Below are 17,873 nucleotides of genomic sequence, written 5' to 3' on the forward strand. Positions count from 1 at the left end.
TTTAAAAATATGTATTAAAAAATACGAAACTAAAGAAACAAATAATATAAATTGATTACATTATCTATTAAAGTAAATATATTTTAAAATTTTAAAATAAAAATGAATATCAAAACAAAAACATATATTGAAATTATTATAAAACGGATAGATAAGTATTATTTTATTTCATAATTTAAAAAATAAAAATAGTACTCATATCTACAAATTGAAAGAGGCTTGAACAATAGTCCGAAAGAAGAATTGATTTGTCATCCGTGTGTAATCGTTCTTAATTATTTGGTGGGACATAGTATAAATATCTTATCTCAAATGATAAAAATTTTCTTGAAAAACGTATTCACACAAATTAAGGAAGCGGTCCAAAGCGAAGAAGATGTGACTCTTTTTGGGCCGAAATTGGGACCGTCTTCGTTGCGATAAAATCCATTACATCCAATTTTATTTTATTGGAACCTTTCCCTAAACCCAAAGAAACAAAATTTTGTATTATAATATCATTTTCATTGTTGAATATCAGATTAGATCAATCGAAGATAAAACAGTGAAAAAAGTAAAACTAAATGAGAAGGATTTTCAACAATATACAGTGTAAAAGAAATTAGAACGAGAATATTTGCAAGTGTGGTGCAAAAGCTCAACCAAGTGTTTGATAATTTTACTCGTTTTTTTATTCCATTCCTCTGTAGCACGCTTTGTGGTCTAAAGCTGCTAAGGAGAGTCGTGGCAGCAAACAAAAATGCCACACACTCTTTCTCATTATGAAGCTTTTATTTCATCAAACAGTTGGAGGCTTTGTCATGTGAACCCCTTTACTGCGAATTCGGCAGAAAATAAACTTTTTTATTTCTTTTACCATAAAATTATACTCATAATTTTGTGTCTAATAACTATAAGTAAACTTGATCATGAGTTATGTTATATGTAAGATTTTTAAGTATGATTTATATTTAAGATTTTTAAGTATTTGTCACCTATCGATATTTGTTATGTTTAATCAAACTGTTTGAATATTGTATTGGAAATTTACGTCGACTAGAAATAATGTCAAATTATAATATATAAGTGAAATACAAATTTTATTTTACAAACTGGTTTTGTGGGGTTGAGTTAGACTTAAAAACTCACATTCTAATATAGTATTAGAAGCATGATTGAAGCATACTAGATATTTCTTATCTTTTTGGGTATTTCTATTTCATCCGTTGTCGGGCCACTGTCGGATCACCCATTTTTACTGTCACGCTTGAGATATTTATACTCGACGTGAGGGTATAACCGTGACTAAAAACAACATGAAATCATTTTACTAAATTTTTGAAGTTGAATGAGAGTTTTACATTTTGTGAATGATGAAAATATTGGTGTAATGTGAAGATAGTTTTTGTGAAAGGTACAAGGCACAGCGTGAATGACGATGTTGTGATTCCACATCACAGAAGGAAACAGAATATTAGTGTCTCTGTAGCAAAATTGTTGTTTTCGTTGCACAATTATTTATTAACTTTTATTGGCTTTCCAGAGATTAGCATGAAGCTCAATGGTGAAGTTGGAGGCAAATTTGGACTATATTTCCTACTTTTTCCACATTTTAACATCGCAGAAAGCTATCCATCCAGAAAGTAATCATACACTTACATTCATTTTATACATATTATATAGATAAATTAATACAGTAAATAAAATAAATTTAAAATTAGTTTAATTTCACAAAATCAAATTATAACGTAAAATTTTCACTCACTTTAGTAATTGATATTTCGAGAATTTCTGTTTTGAAGAGAGTTGATGAAGATAATGTAAAATATTGATAGTCGACTTTCAAAGTGTCGTAATGATGTTTTAATATTTTTATTTAGTCTCCTTTAATCATTCCTAGTTGCACTACTTGTTTTTGTTTCATTTATAAACTTATTTATTATTTTTTGTTATATTTATGGATGAGAATAGAAGAAAGGTCGAACGTGGATTTCGATACAATCATCTTTATTTTTTTAAGTATGAAATCATCTTTTATTTATTATTTTTTTTGTGTTTTTTAAGGTATACTTCTATACATACTTTTAAATTTCAGTTTTCTTTTAATGTATAAACCTTAAAAAAAAGTATTAAATAATAACGTGGATAAATTCAATTACTTATGGAAAAAAAGTAAATAATGATGTTTAATTGAAGTCTTATATCAATTATAATATTTTTTATTTTTGTAATTGCCTAATAAACCAAGAATTTATATGATTAAATACTTAGAATTAATAATTATCTTAGGTAACAAAGAAATGAATAACAAATAAAAATATTAAATGCGAAATCATCTTTATTTGTTTTTTTAGTACCTGGTATTTTAGTTTTTCTGTTATGTATAGATCTTATAAGTGAGTAGTAAAGAATATGTATATAATTACTTATGGAAAAAAATAAAAAATATGTAATTGAATTTTTACGATAATTATAATATTTATTATTTTTATAGCTAGTGGTTGTGAATTTAAAAAATACTGAATGAATTAAAGTATTTAGAGAACAGAATATATACAATGAAATAAAATTTCTTCAAGTAACACAAAATTGAGAAAAAATAATTATTTAAGTTACTTAATAAATTAAGAATTTATACTATTAAATACTTAAAATTAGTAATTAGACATTCGTTTATAATAAAAAATAAATAACAAAGAAACATTAAAAATAAACATAAACAATTAAATGTGAGTTTTATGTATAATTTAATTCAATAAAATAAAATTTTAAATTTCACACGTCATTTGAATGAATTAACATAGAAAAATAATATAACTAGAATCAAACACTTCAGAGATAATAAAAAAAATGATTTAATTACAGAAGAGTTATTATATTGAAAGAAAAACAAACACATAATAATTAAAAAAATATAATCCATACAATTATATAAATGATTCTTCGTATACATTTTTTTTTCCTTATTTTACCCTTTTTATAATGATTTTTTTAAAATGAAAGTAATTACATTACCAATTTGATTTTTTACATGATTTTTTAATTGAACTGTTTTTTTCAATTTCGCCATTTTATTTAAACTTAACCACTTTTCAAAATTAAATTAAATTTATTTTAAAAAATACCTACAAAATAAATAAAAACTATCTACAATAAAATTGTTATTTTTATAATAATGAAAATAATAATTTTACTATTTTTATCGTAAAAAATTAAATATACATATGCTTATGTTTCTAAAAATCTAAAAATCTAAAAATTTGAATGTAACTCATATTTAACCAAATTTTTCTTCCTTTCTCTTTATATTTTTCAAAAGAAAACTAAAAAAAATATTCATAATCTAATTCTTAAAAAAGTAATTTGTAACTAATCAGGACCCTGAATGTTGAGAAATGAGTTGTAAACAATAAACAAGACTAATTTAAAAGTTAAAGTTACTGAGTTTATTTAAATAAATTTTTAACAAACCATAAATTACTAATCAATACATCTTTGGTATAACATTAAAACAATTTTTACACAAACTTTTTTATGAATTTCTGGTTCAAATCAATTTAACACTAGTTTACCAATTTAAATCAAATTTAAAATTCAAATCAAATTCGATAAAAATGTTATTTTTAAAATAAAACTTAAAAAAATTAAATAAAAACGATCTAATTAGATTGATATGCATTTTAAATTTAATCTAATTAAATATTTTAAAATGAAAACTGTATTCACTTAATATTATATTCTCCACCGTATCCTTTGTGTGTGGATTATTGTATATTCTTTTTCGGCCAAACTCCGTTCTTGAGTCTTGGATCATGGGCCGAAGCCGTGTTTTGGATTTTCGATCACAGGCCGAAGTCGAAAACTATCTTTAAATAATAGACTCAAAACTTGTAGGATTTGGGTTCTCATTTAAGACACACACATAATCATAATAATATCTACATGTCCATGTGTTTCTATTAATTTATAATAATAATAATAAAAATAATAGAAAATAATTAATTTACAAAAATTAGAATCTAATTAATTTTTAAATTAAGATTAAAATAATAAATTTACTGAAAACAAAATCAATCTTTTTTTTTTCGTTTTATATGTGTACATGGTTGCACGTGTGACATACATATGTACTTTTATTTATGATTACTGAAAATGAGAAATTTGGAATAAAAAAAACATATTTTCATTAAATTAATCTTATTTAAATCTGTGACTTAATAGTAAATGTGAAATGTTGAGATATATATGGAACTATGTAAATTATTAACAACAACCAACGACAAGGGAAGAAAAAAAAAAGAAACATATTATTTAGCTTTAATAGGATTTTCATTTCAAGTCTTAATCTTATAATCCTATTTAAAATTTATGAAGAGCAAATAATATCAATCTAAAATTCATTAGTTATAAAATCTTGTTTCTTAATTCGTTGATTTGATAAATGAAATGAAAAATTAAACAATTTAAGTTCATAATACTTTATATATAAAAATATCTAATTTTACTCGGGTTAATTTTCGACGAATAACTTCTGTAAGTTTCTGACAATTATACATTTAATTGTAGTTAAGTTTTTTTTAAAGTTTCAGTGGTTTTAGGAGTAAATTGTTAGTAAGTATGCACTCAATTTCTTTTTTTTTTAATATTTATGGCAGTTTCTGAAATAAACCGTCGGTAAGAGATGTGAAATTATTAAAATCTCTAATTTTTCATACCCGAGTTCGTGACCTTTTCTTCACTTGCTTCAGTTTTTGGTCGCATGTGCTTCTTCTCGTTTTCTTCCTAAATTCTCTTATTCTCGTGCATCAGATTTTTTTTCACGCATGTGAATCAGATTCGTCCTTGACCTTGCCCTCGCTCTCGTGCTGTCGTTTTCGCCATTCAGCTCGCCATTGTTAGTCAAACTGCAAACCTCAAGTTCAAGTTTTCTTCTTCCTCTAAGTCTTCTTCCTTTGTCCCATTAGTGTGTCGCAAATATATTCATAACTAAGAGAACTAGTTAGTTTTTAATTATTTAGTTCCATAAGCAAGTGAGACTATTTTTAGTCTTCAAATTTATAACTAACTTGGTATAAGACTTAGTTTTATAATTAGTTTAGTAAATTCTTCTTATGTAGTGTACATCGTTGAATATGGTCACTTATTCGAACCTTTCAATCATCTTGGCATGAGCAAAGATCGTTTTAATGGACAAATCATGGACAAACATGTCTCGAAAAAAAAGTCAATATGTGGGAGAATTTAATACCTTCTTAGACTTCGCATTAACTAATAGTGGAGTTAGGAAAAAGATAATATGTCCATGTCAGAAATGAAATTTTAAGAAATCAAAAATTCGTGAAGAAGTATATGAACACTTAAATGTTAAACCTTTTCCAAAAGAGTATATAATGTGGCTTCTACACGGGGAGAAAATAGTAAATAATGAAGTTCCTCAAGTAATGGTCGAAGAAGATGGTGGAAGAGTTCCAATTAGTGATAATATGTGTGAAAGGGTTAATGATGTATTTGCACACCATTGTTCTAACAACGACATGGCAAATGATGACGATTTGGATGCAAAGTCAAGTCATACTAGAAGTCGTGATAGTACAAACTTGTTTGACTTAATGCAAGATGGACAACAAAGTTTATATAAAGGATGTGATAAATATTCAAAACTTTCATTCTTGGTGAAATTGTACCACATCAAATGTTTATGCAGAATAAATGATAAAGTTATGTCCATGATACTAGAGTTGCTAACAGATGCATTTCAACATGCTAAAGTTCTAAATTCGTTCTATGAAGCCAAAAAAAGTCATTAACAAGCTTGGTCTTCATTATACCAAAATTGATGTTTGCCCAAATGATTGTATGTTGTATGTTGGAGAAGACAAAGATAGATATTCTTGTAAGAAATGTAAGACATCAAGTTGGAAGCCAAAAACGAGAAATACAATTAGTGATGATGATGTTAATAAGTGAAAGAATATTCCTGCAAAGATGTTAAGGTATTTTCCTTTGAAGCCTCAGTTACAGAGGATGTTTTTGTCATCTAAAATAGCTAAGCATATGAGATGACATGCATCAGAAAGTACGAATGAAGGAATGCTACGTCATCCAAGAGATTCTGAAGTATGGAAGAAATTTGACTTGATGCACCCTCAAATTCCCTTAGACCCTTGAAATGTGAGACTCAGTTTAACTACTGATGGGTTCAATCCACATGGCAACTTGACCACCAATCAAAGTATTTTGCCAGTTATTCTTATACCATACAACCTTCCTCCTTGGATGTGTATGAAACAAAGTTCGTTCATTCTCTCCATGATCATTCCCGGAAAGTGAGCATTTACTTATAACCTTTAATAGAAGAGTTGAAGGAGTTGTGGAACACTGACATCAAAACTTTTGATTCATATGGGAATGAAGTATTTGATATGCATGCAATCATATTGTGGACTATTAATGACTTTCCTGGACTTGGAACCTTATCTAGGTGGAACATACATACAAGATTGACATGTTTGAGATGTAATTTTAACACTACTCCTAAAGAGCTTGTCAAATGTGGGAAATTTTGTTTTATAAGTCATCGTCGGTGGTTAGATGGAAGACATAGGTTTAGATTGGCTCATAGGAGGTTCGATGGAACTATTAAAAATATAAGTAAACCAGTGGCAATCTCAGGACATGATATCTTACAACAAGTTGGTAATGTTCATGTTGAATTAACCTATAGTTGAAGAAAGATAAAAAAGACAATGGAGAGTTGATCATCCTAAGGTAGAGACTCTATAATGGCAAAAGAAAAATATTGTTTTTTGACATTCCTTATTGGGTAGATAACTTATTGCACCACAATCTAAATGCTATGCACATTAAAAAAAATGTTTGTGATGATATAATGTTTACATTGTTGAATGATAGTACAAATAATAAATACAAAGACTATTTAAAGGCAAGAAAAGACTTACAACTTTGGGGTATTAGACCAAATCTATGGCCTGATGAGAATAGTAGATATCTTCTTGCTATATATACATTGTCAAAAGTAAATAAGGATTTATTTATGAAAACTTTGAAGAATATAACTGTACTTGATGGTTACTCAAGTAACATCAGTAAATGCATTGATGTCAAACAACGTAAGATTGAAGGACTAAAAAGTCATGACTCACATGTGTTGATGAAACAACTTCTCCCTTTGGCAATGAGAAAGACACTCCCTAAAGAAGTGTCCTCTATTTTGATTTATCTATGCTCTTTTTTTATACAATTATTTAATAATGTTTCAAAGATAGATGAACTTGTCTAATTACAAGATAGAGTTGTCCGCATTTTGTGTCAAATGGAAATGGTTATTCCGTTTTAATTTTTTTACAGTGATGGTTAATTTGATTGTGCATTTAGTAGAAGATGCACAGATTGAAAGACATGTCCAATATCAATGGATGTATCACATTGAGAGGTACTTGGGAAAAGTGAAGTCTTATGTATGCAATAAGGCACAAGGTGAAGGCTCAATAGTTGAAAGGTACATGGCTGAAGAGTGTTTAACTTTTTGTTCTAGATACTTAGATGGAATTGACACTGTGTTCAATAAATTGCATTGGTTTTGGAACCCTTGTAAGTTCTAATGGTTTATGAAACCCATGTAAGTTCTGACGGTGTAAGTTCTGACGGTTTAAGAAACCCCTGTAAGTTTCGACGTTTTCCAAAACCTCAATTAGTTGGGACAGTTTCTGATAATCTCCGTAAATACCAACGGTTGTGTATAAACTCTGTAAATAATGACAGTTTCACCAAAACCTCCAAAAATTATGACAATTAGATAAAAAACTGCTAGTAATTACTTACCGATAATGCTTTTCTCGACGGTTTTTGTAACTCCGGGGAAATGCATTTTCCAACCATTAAACCCGTCGATAATGAAAAAAATAACCCCTGCTAAATTTTGTTATAGTGTATAACATCTCATTTTAATAGTTTAAGTAGAGGCACCACACACAACGTATGAAAGAACAAATAACTTAAAGAAAATATGTATATCAGGTTGTTACAGTTATTTCATATGTAACTATAACATCAAAATTTACATATATAAACAAAGTCCTATACTACTAAGAGAAATGTTATACTGAGTCAAAGGCTAATATATAGAAGAGAAAACAACAATATATTTTAAGCTTCAACACCGCTCTCGTCCTACACTGAATATCTAACTAAATATCTTCGTTCGTTCACACGAGTGAGGTGATCATTGCAAATAAGAAAAAAAGAAAAACAAACAAAAACCAAAAATGAAAGGGTAAGTTAATGTACCAAAATATTTAATCTAAACATATTTATAAAACATAATAACTCATATAAACATACATAAACAGTTCACCCTAGACTTAATTATCTGAATCCATGCTTAGACATATGTATTCAATGTAGGTGTGCACTCGTAGTAATATATACTTTGCAGAACCTAAAATCGCTCTCACAATTAAAGGAACTCGATCTGCTCCCATAAACCACAAAAATACATGATTAGGATACATCGTTAGAACCATTGATCAATAGATTATAAAAGACTCATATGACACATGCAAGAGAAACAACAAACCAAAGAAAGAACATAAATTAATCGAATAGATTTGAAGATCCCACCTCAATGATGACTTAAACGATCTCTAATATTTAAACCGATGAAAGAAAGTGAAAACTCCTAGAAAAATGTTAAATAATTCTAAAAATATAGTTTTAAAGAGATGATGTATTTTAAAGTAATGAAAAAATATCATTTTTATACTTTTAATATTAAAAATATCATTTTCTAATTCTTTTATATATATATATATATATATATATATATATATATAAAAGTAAATATATTTATTCAAATTAACCCACTTAAAAATAAACATAAGTATTATTTTATCTTTTCTTCTAAAATTTAATTAACTAAACAATATTTTTTGAAGATCTATACTTTTTGTATTCTTCTAATAATATATATTGAGGGAAAGACATTAGGGATCCACTTAAAATAATATTTTTAAAGGTAAAATAATAATGTTTCTTTTATTTGAAAAAAGTAATAAGTATAATATATATATATAGTTAATGCTTAAATGCATGAAGTCACCTTCTACAAAGTGACATAAACCATTTATTTATCTCTTTATGAGTGTTAACTCCATTAAAGAATCTTCCAGGTCATCTATGACACTGCTCTTTATCAAAACCTTCAAAGAGCCCAGACCCCACCCCACTATAGACAAATCAAAGAAAAAAATTGAAGGATTTATTTTCCCATGCTGCACCATCTACCATAACGCAACTTGCACCCTCATCCTTCGTCCCCGATTCAGCCGTGGACTGCACAAATCACACATTTCAACCATGACAGTTACATAGTAATTTCAAAATGTACAATGATTATGCCAGCTGTCGCAAAACGCAGAAGATGACTGTTTTTTATGACTGTGAACTCCTCAAACGTGTCATCCATTGCATGCCTCTGGTTTTGAGATGGTCCATGCATGGATTCACGGCTTTATTATTAACCCAGAAACTTACAAAACAGAGGTGCCTGATTTTTACCTTAGCTTTTCATTTCAATGTAAAAAAATTCCTATATAAACCCTACAGGTTCAGAGCAATATCACCAACTCTCTGTAGCTTCTAGCATAAGCTCTTTCTTTCTGAGTTTCTTCTTTTGCATTTCCTTTGCTGCCATGGCTGTATCTGTCGACCCTCTTGTAGTTGGTCGGGTAATAGGTGATGTGGTCGATATGTTCGTTCCGTCAGTCAACATGTCCGTCTATTACGGGGCGAAACATGTTACAAACGGATGTGACATTAAGCCATCCGTTTCGGTCAACCCACCTAAGCTCACTCTTACTGGAAAGAAAGAAAGCCTTTACACTCTGGTAAGAACCCTAAGATCAAACCATGGCTAATTTTTTTTTCTCTGAAACCCTTTTTCTGTTGATAGATCTCACATGCAATGGATTTTTCAACTTGCATGCAGATTATGACAGATCCTGATGCACCAAGCCCCAGTGAACCAAGCATGAGAGAATGGGTCCACTGGTTTGTGAATTTCTTTTCATTATTTTCTTTGTTCTGAGTTTTTGTAAAAAAATTTCTGAATTTGTAATTAAAACGAATTTTCTGTTGTAATTTTCAGGATTGTGGTGGACATACCTGGTGGCACAAATCCCTTTCGTGGTATACAAGAAATTTTCTTAGATCTACATTTTCTTTGTTTTTGTTGCATGCACCAGCTGGTTCAGTTCTATTTTTTCTACAGAAATTAAATTTATCTTTTAATCTGCAAAGTTTGATTATCTTGCATGCAAGAACAATGGGTTTACTTTTGTTTTTTCTTTTTCTGCAAAGAAAATAAATTTATTTTTTTGATGTTGATCTTCTTCTATCTCTTTACTTTCTCATAAAAACAAAACAGTTCGATAATGTCGCATGCACGTTTTTTTTTTCTTTTAAGAAAAATATTTTTTCTTTTAAGAAAAATAAACTCCTACTTGAATAACACAAGTAGGTGGTGTTTTATTCTCTTTTAAGAATTTTTTCTTTTATTCTCTTTTAAGAATTTTTTCTTTTATTCTCTTTTAAGAATTTTTTCTTTTATTCTCTTTTAAGAATTTTTTCTTTTATTCTCTTTTAAGAATTTTTTCTTTTAAGAAAAATAAACTCGTGCTTGAACAGCACAAATAGGTGTCGCTCCATTTTTTTTTCATTTTTTTTTTCTTTTTAAGAAAGATAAACTTCGTGTAACTCGTGCTTGAATAGCACAAATATAGGTGTCGCATGATTTCTGAACATTTTGTTTTCTGATCAGATCGGTCTCATAACATTTATGTTTATTGGTTACAAAAATCTTAGACTCGATCCTGCCAAAAATTAACATGCCTGTAGTTATTTAGGTCTCTTGCATCTCTCAGTTTTTTTTTTTTCTGAAAAAATCACAGAATTTCAAATCATCAAATGGTTTTTCTACACCTGTACCACAGTTTGGATTCAGTGTCCTTCATCATGTGTCAGCTGTGAGCATGAGTCACACTAAATAAGATCTAAATTTTGAAATAATCACAACTTAATTCTGAAATAATTACAATTTAATTTTAAGAATCAAACTGAAAAACCATTAACTTTTCAATCAATTAATTGTTTTTTGTTTTTTCTGTCATTCATTTATCTTTTATCAAGACATGCACAGATACAGCTAACAGCTAACAGGTGTTGTGCAGAGAATCTTGTGTTACAATATCTTCACACGTGCCCTTGCATGTCACAAGAATGCACTGTTTTTGTTTCAGAAATTCATCCCTCCAAAGAAAAAAACAACCTCTGAAATCTTCCCCCTTATAACATGCAATTAAGATTGTTTTGTAGCAGACAACTATGATTGTGTTTTACATGCAAAAGAAAGTAATAATAGAGTGATCGTGTTGCGTGCAGGAAAAGAAATCCTGCCATACACTGGACCAAAGCCACCTGTGGGAATCCATCGCTACATCTTTGTGCTGTTTGAGCAGAAAGGACCAATGGGTCCGGTGGAGCAACCAGAAAGCAGAGGGAACTTCAACACTAGGAACTTTGCAAAGGATTTGGACTTGGGTCTCCCTGTGGCCACAACCTATTTCAATGCTCAGAAGGAACCTGCTTCAAGAAAGCGTTGAAATCTCTGTCTGAAATCGTATCTGAAATCTTGAAATCTCTATCTGAAATCTTGAGTGTGTGTAGTTACATAGTTGGCTTTGGCTAGGGTTTTGGGTGGTGCATTTCATTTCACTGCCTTTGCCAACTTTTTCTTTTATCTATATGTATGGTTATGCAAAATAATGTTGTATCTCTTTTATTTTATATGATAAATTAAAGTTATTAGTGTTCTAATTATATTTATATTTGTATTTTTGTGCAATTTATCATACTATCACTTCAATCATATTATTAATAGAAGAAAAAAATAACAATGAAACAAGTAAATAAACAAATATAAACATATATGAAGAATATATAAACATGTATGAAGAAGTTATAAGTATACCTCTAATTTACTCAGCTTATTAGATTATTTTGGAAATGAAATTTAAAAGGAGAAAGTATTCTAATTTTTTTTTTTGGGAGATACTAATCAATTTATAATAATTTATATTTTTTATATTGTTGTATTTTTATTCATATAGACTTTTCAGATTAACCCCATGATCTCACAGAAGTATTTGAAAATAAAATATAATATTTTACAAGTCATTAGAAAATGTATACAAGAGTGTTTCCATACACACATTGATATTTTTTCTTTTGTTTTATTTATTTTTTGTTTCCATACACACATTGATATTTTTGCTTTTGTTTTATTTTTTTATCATAAGGTATTTAGCACATAAATACATAGTGGTGATGATAATTAATGGGAGATTGTACATCTAAAAAAATATATATCATCACACTTTTGTTGAACAATGCTTTTGAACTGCTCAGGTTAAATGGCTTCTAAATTCTGGCAGCTGAAAATATATATAAGTAAATATTTATGCACATTTAGATATAAACACTAAGATAATTAATGGGCTTGGGCCTAGTTTAAAGCATTCAGTTTTGTGATAGATTTATTTATACTATAACATATTCTTAGTAAAATATCATAAATAGTAATTGAACACAACTTTTGTTCAACAAATACTCTTTATATATGGTCATAACTTAAATATGCATTCATAGTGTACATAAATACACTGACCTATTTGTGAATTTATTTGCTTTTGTAATAATTATCTTAAAAGGCCAAATTAACAATAGTTTGTATAAAATTGTTGTATGGATCAGTATAAATGATTTTAATCCCTCATTCTTTTATACAAACAAAAATTAATACATAAATAAGATTATTATTTTTTAATTTTATTAAATTTTGTATATTTAACCCCCTTAAATTTATATACACTTATAAAAAAAAGTTGACACTCTCAAAATACTTTTTAAAAAATCCATCACTGATTACCATACCTTTAACAAAGTAATCTGTCATGATTTATAATTTAATTAAGTTTAAAAGTTCATGTTAACTTCATATTTACTTTTAAAAGTATTTATATTATGTTCTAAAATGCACCATTTTCTTAAACCCAAACCAAAATTACTTTGAAGTTCTAAACTAAATTGCAAGTTAATAAATCTCAATATACTTTATCATCAAGTCTAAAAGATAGACATATGAGAACAATTTCAGCAATATATATTACCTCACATGGGAAGATATTTTAAAATATAATACCTTCATACATTTCATTCAAATCTTACATCATCAAATTCTAAATTAATACTAATAAAGGCCAAAAACGTAAACAAAAATTTGACAAAAAAGAATAAAGGAGGTAGAAAAAGAACTTAATTTATAAAGCATTGTAATTTTAGTTACCTTATACTAAAATTTAATTTACAATATTTATTCATCTCGCTCTCCCACTGATGTCAAGTGTGACTTAGTCTATAAAAACATTAATAAATAAACCTAATAAAAACTGTAACTGCAAAATAAATAATTAAACTACAAAAAATAACTAAATATAACTAAATCTCAACTGCACCCACATAAGGAAAAAAAATTATATAAATAATTTACATTTTTAGAGTTTTAATCTTTCAATAATACAAATATGGAATTTATATAAAGTTTCTAATGTACTAATAAATGAGTAACATTGTAGTGACAGTAAAACAAATTGAAAAGTTCTTATTCAGCATGTTTTAAGTTTTTTTTTTTTTTAAAAAACTTTGTTTTTAATTTATGTATCTAAACAAAGATGATTATGATTAGGTGAAACGTTGATTTGCCAAAAGATGAGTTTATTCTTCAGTTGTCTGTATTTTTTAATGTAAAACCATGCTTTCAATTAAAAATATATATATATATATATATATATATATATATATATATATATATATATATATATATATATATATATATATATGTATAGAATTCCCTACAGTATTTTTAAAATATATCTCCTTAAAAAATAAAACATATAATTGCATTCGAAACATCAGCAAAATTACTGAGTCCTAAATTAGACAGTGACACAGACATATCAAAAGCAATTAACTTCTTTTTAAATTGTTTCCAAACATGGGAGAAGGGTATTTTGGTTCCAAAAGACATGCACAATAAGAAACATATAAAGTATACCAACATTTTTTCATAATAAGTAACCACTCGATGAATGATGAGTACAATAGAATTTCATGCTAAACATCGTTAAACAAACAAATCTTGCTAGAAACTCAATTTCGCTGTCTTTCCGACCTCGGAAACAAGTATTATTAGTCGACATGTTGTAGATTAAAAACTCAGACATACCATTATTCATCACGATTTCGATTGCGACAGAATATGTTACTTATAAATATGTATGGATTCAAGGTCGAACAGACAACGAGATAAAGATTAAATCTAGCAAAAACGTTCACTTAACAAAGGAAAGCATGAAAATCACTCACCAGATATTGTACGAAGGTGAAGAAGAATAGTGAGAGAGAAGAGGAAGGTGACATTGTTAGGTTTGGCATGACTATGTGTATAAATAAGAGAGAGTAATGGCAGTGATCGACTAACCAGCAAGCTTGACTTTCAGGTATATGTGTGAATGCAACAATGGATATTTGAAAGATATATATAATATATACATTGGCAGAGAGAAAAAGGGTAGATAGAAGAATTTCAAGAGGTTGAAGAGTAAATGAAAACAACCACATCCATCTACCAAATTGTTTCTTAAAAATTTTAAACACTTTGAAAAAGTTACAAACAACAACATTGGATTATTGGAGTTTTACGCTGAAATTTATGTCTTATATACGTCACACCTACTTCAATTTCTTTTTAAAAAAATCTTGGTAAATAGTAATTTTTTTCTTTTCTTCTTTTTAATATATATATATATATATATATATATATATATATATATATATATATCTTTCTTAATTTTAATTTTAAAAAAATAATTTATTTTATTTTATTGTATTGCTGGCTCAAATTGAATTCTTCTTTACCATCTCAACTACTGTTTTGGAAATTTTTATTAGGTGTAATAACTTGTGTCCTGATTTGATGCTTAATTTCTTATTGTTATTATATTTAAATGATTTGGTATTCACGTGTGTTATTTCATTTTAACTTATCTAACCATTTGTTTTCCAAAATAGCTTTTAGGAAATATATTTACAAGTATACAAGAAATTGTGATATAATCACTAAAGTTTTATTGACAAAACAAATTTACTATAGTAAAATAAAAACTTATTAACAGAATTTATCAAGAGAAAAATATTAATTAATTATTGATAAAAAAAATTTGTTAATCACTTTTATAGATGAATTATTAGAATTTTATTTATCCACAAAAATATTTGTTGGTGATATGTTTGTTAATAAAATTTGTCTGACAAATTTGTTAGAATTTTTATTATTAATAAATATTTTTGTTAATAAAATGAGAGTAGTTTTCGCTTAAGACTTTTTGAAGATGTTATTGTAAAATTCGTCAATAATATCTTTTTTAATTTATTGATAAATTTATAGTATTGTATTTTTCTGAAAATTTATTGATAAATTTTCATCAAATTTAATAAAATATTTGTTATAAATAAAATGAAGGTGGATAAGAATAAGATAAAGGTATAGAAAGATGGAAAAAAATCAACAAAGACAGTAATATTGATGGTAACAGCAATAGTAGTAAAAAAAAAGGGAAAAACGTGTGTAAAGGTTTATTCATAAATTTTACTAACAAAAAAAATTCTATAATATAATTACTGACAAATAAATATTAATGAACATTAGCCATTGATATTTATTAATGAAAATTTTAGTTAATAATTAATAAAAAAAATTATTTGTTAATAAAATTTATTGACAAATCTTTTATAGTCAATAAATAATTAATAATTTTAATTTTATCAATAAATTTTGATATTATCCACAAATTTTATCCATAATTAAATTATTTTTTAATAATACAAATGTATACATATTTGTGTGTATATATATAAATACTTATGTTTTTAGTCCTTAAAATATTAAGCGAATTTGTTTTTAGTTTCTCTTTCAAACTAAGCTACATTTTGGTCATTCTTCTTAAGGAAACCATAATTTTTCGTCTTGTATTAAAAATCAGCTGAGGTGAGCAACGGTGGTGTGACACGTCATTTTTTTTTTACATTAGTCAATCTTTCTCATCTCCTCTCCCTTCCTCTCCCTTTGACTATACCACAACCACTTTCGAAGCTACCTCTGACGCTACCTCCGACGCTACCTCCGACGCCACCTCTGACGCTACCTTCGACGCCACCGCCGTGATCGCGAGTCGTCCCTTCCTTCCCATGGTCGTCCCCTGGAGTCGGATCTTGAAGTCCTTCATCTCCGCCACCATGAAACTCAGCCCCCTGCCCATTTAGAGTTGTTGATGAGATCAACCAAGGTTTCCCCTTCTCCACCCTCAAACACTCAAATATTCTGGAGGCTCTCTTCCGAGCTAACTAAAAACCAAATCAAACCAGTCTCCAGAATAACCGAAAGGTTGTACAATCATAGTGAAAGATTGTGCGCGTAGAGCATCTTGCTTCTTGCTATTGGGATTGTGATACAGTTTTACTAGCCTCTAAATTTTTTAGGGTGCTAACCAGGAATGGTATTGCACCGGAGGAACCAACTATGGGTTTATTTGAATCCAAATCACTCAATCCAAGGAAATTCGCAACAATCGCTTCGGCCACCGACGAATTTGAATCACTTGATTCAATTAGTTTTAGCATCTGTGTGTACAGTGCCGATTTTCACTACAGTCGCTTTGTTTATGAAATAATTAAGTTAACATTAAATTTCAGATATATGAAATATTTGGGTAAACACCACGGTGGATTTTGAATGAAAATGCAAATTACGCACGCATTGTTACCGATTCCGAGATTGAGCAAAGCATAGAGCGAAGCGATTTGTGAATGAGCGTCTTCCGAATCGAGCATTTCGACGAGAGGAGGAATTACTCCGAGCATTGCGAGATTCGCTCTCGCTTCGGCATCTTCCTTTGCCAACGCCTCACTCTCTCCGTCGCGATTCTCCGCATCGAGAGGTCTTCTTCATGCAACTCCTTCACCACTCGCTTTAGCTCCGCCAATGCCTCCTCTTTCCTCTCCGCCTCCGCATCCGTTTTCGTCTCCACCGCGTTCAGCAGATTCGACAGCTTCTCCAACCTCTTCTTTGACCTCTCCTCCTTCTCTGCATGGCTAGCCACCAAGCTAAAGTCACCAACGTTTTCTTCGCCGCCGCCACGCTGGCGATAGCGGTAGCGGGAGGTGTCGCCGCAGCTGACGACATCAAAGATCAAGCAGCGGACCACACGGAAGTTTGGAAGAAAACACATAAGAGAAGAACGTGGAGAAGATGCAAGGAAGGAGACGATACGAAGGGAGGAAAGCTGGGAAAAATTTATTGAGTGTCAGAAGAAAAAAAATGACGTGGCATATCACCGTTAGCCACCTCAGCTGATTTTTAACGCCGTTGATTTTAGAAGATGAAAAATTATGGTTTCCTTAAAGTGAAAGGACCAAAATATAGCTTAATTTGAAAAATGAACTAAAAACAAATTTGCTTAATAGTTTAGAAACTAACAACATATTTAACCTAATATAAATTAATTGTGTAAAAATGCAATTGGATCGTTGAAATTATTAATCAATTTATGCATAGATATTAGAAAAGAAAAAAAAATCAATTTTATTATGATAAAATAAAATTTTCGATGACTTAAACATGTTTTTTTTTTTAAAAATAACAATGTAGTTTTCAAAATTATAATGCACTTTTCTGATAATTTGGACATTATAATTTACTTTCT

At 28.6% G+C, this 17,873-nt stretch overlaps 1 protein-coding gene and 2 pseudogenes across 1 annotated transcript; 2 read left to right on the forward strand and 1 right to left on the reverse strand.

Annotated features, from left to right (window-relative positions):
- Window positions 1–5,165: 5,165 nt before the first annotated feature.
- Window positions 5,166–6,900, forward strand: LOC148205318 (uncharacterized; annotated as a pseudogene).
- Window positions 6,901–9,610: 2,710 nt separating this feature from the next.
- On the forward strand, window positions 9,611–11,874 carry E12A11 (PEBP (phosphatidylethanolamine-binding protein) family protein). Its single transcript, XM_047306096.2, has 4 exons — window positions 9,611–9,884; window positions 9,986–10,047; window positions 10,145–10,185; window positions 11,437–11,874. The coding sequence occupies exons 1-4, from the start codon at window positions 9,690–9,692 to the stop codon at window positions 11,655–11,657; spliced, it is 519 nt and encodes a 172-aa protein (XP_047162052.1). The 5' UTR covers window positions 9,611–9,689; the 3' UTR covers window positions 11,658–11,874.
- A 4,338-nt stretch (window positions 11,875–16,212) lies between these two features.
- Window positions 16,213–17,399, reverse strand: LOC124831988 (uncharacterized; annotated as a pseudogene).
- Window positions 17,400–17,873: the final 474 nt, after the last annotated feature.

Source organism: Vigna umbellata, chromosome 1, assembly GCF_029865625.1.
Source record: "Vigna umbellata cultivar VRB3 chromosome 1, Vumbellata_1.0, whole genome shotgun sequence".
In the NCBI taxonomy this organism is placed as follows: Eukaryota; Viridiplantae; Streptophyta; class Magnoliopsida; order Fabales; family Fabaceae; genus Vigna; species Vigna umbellata.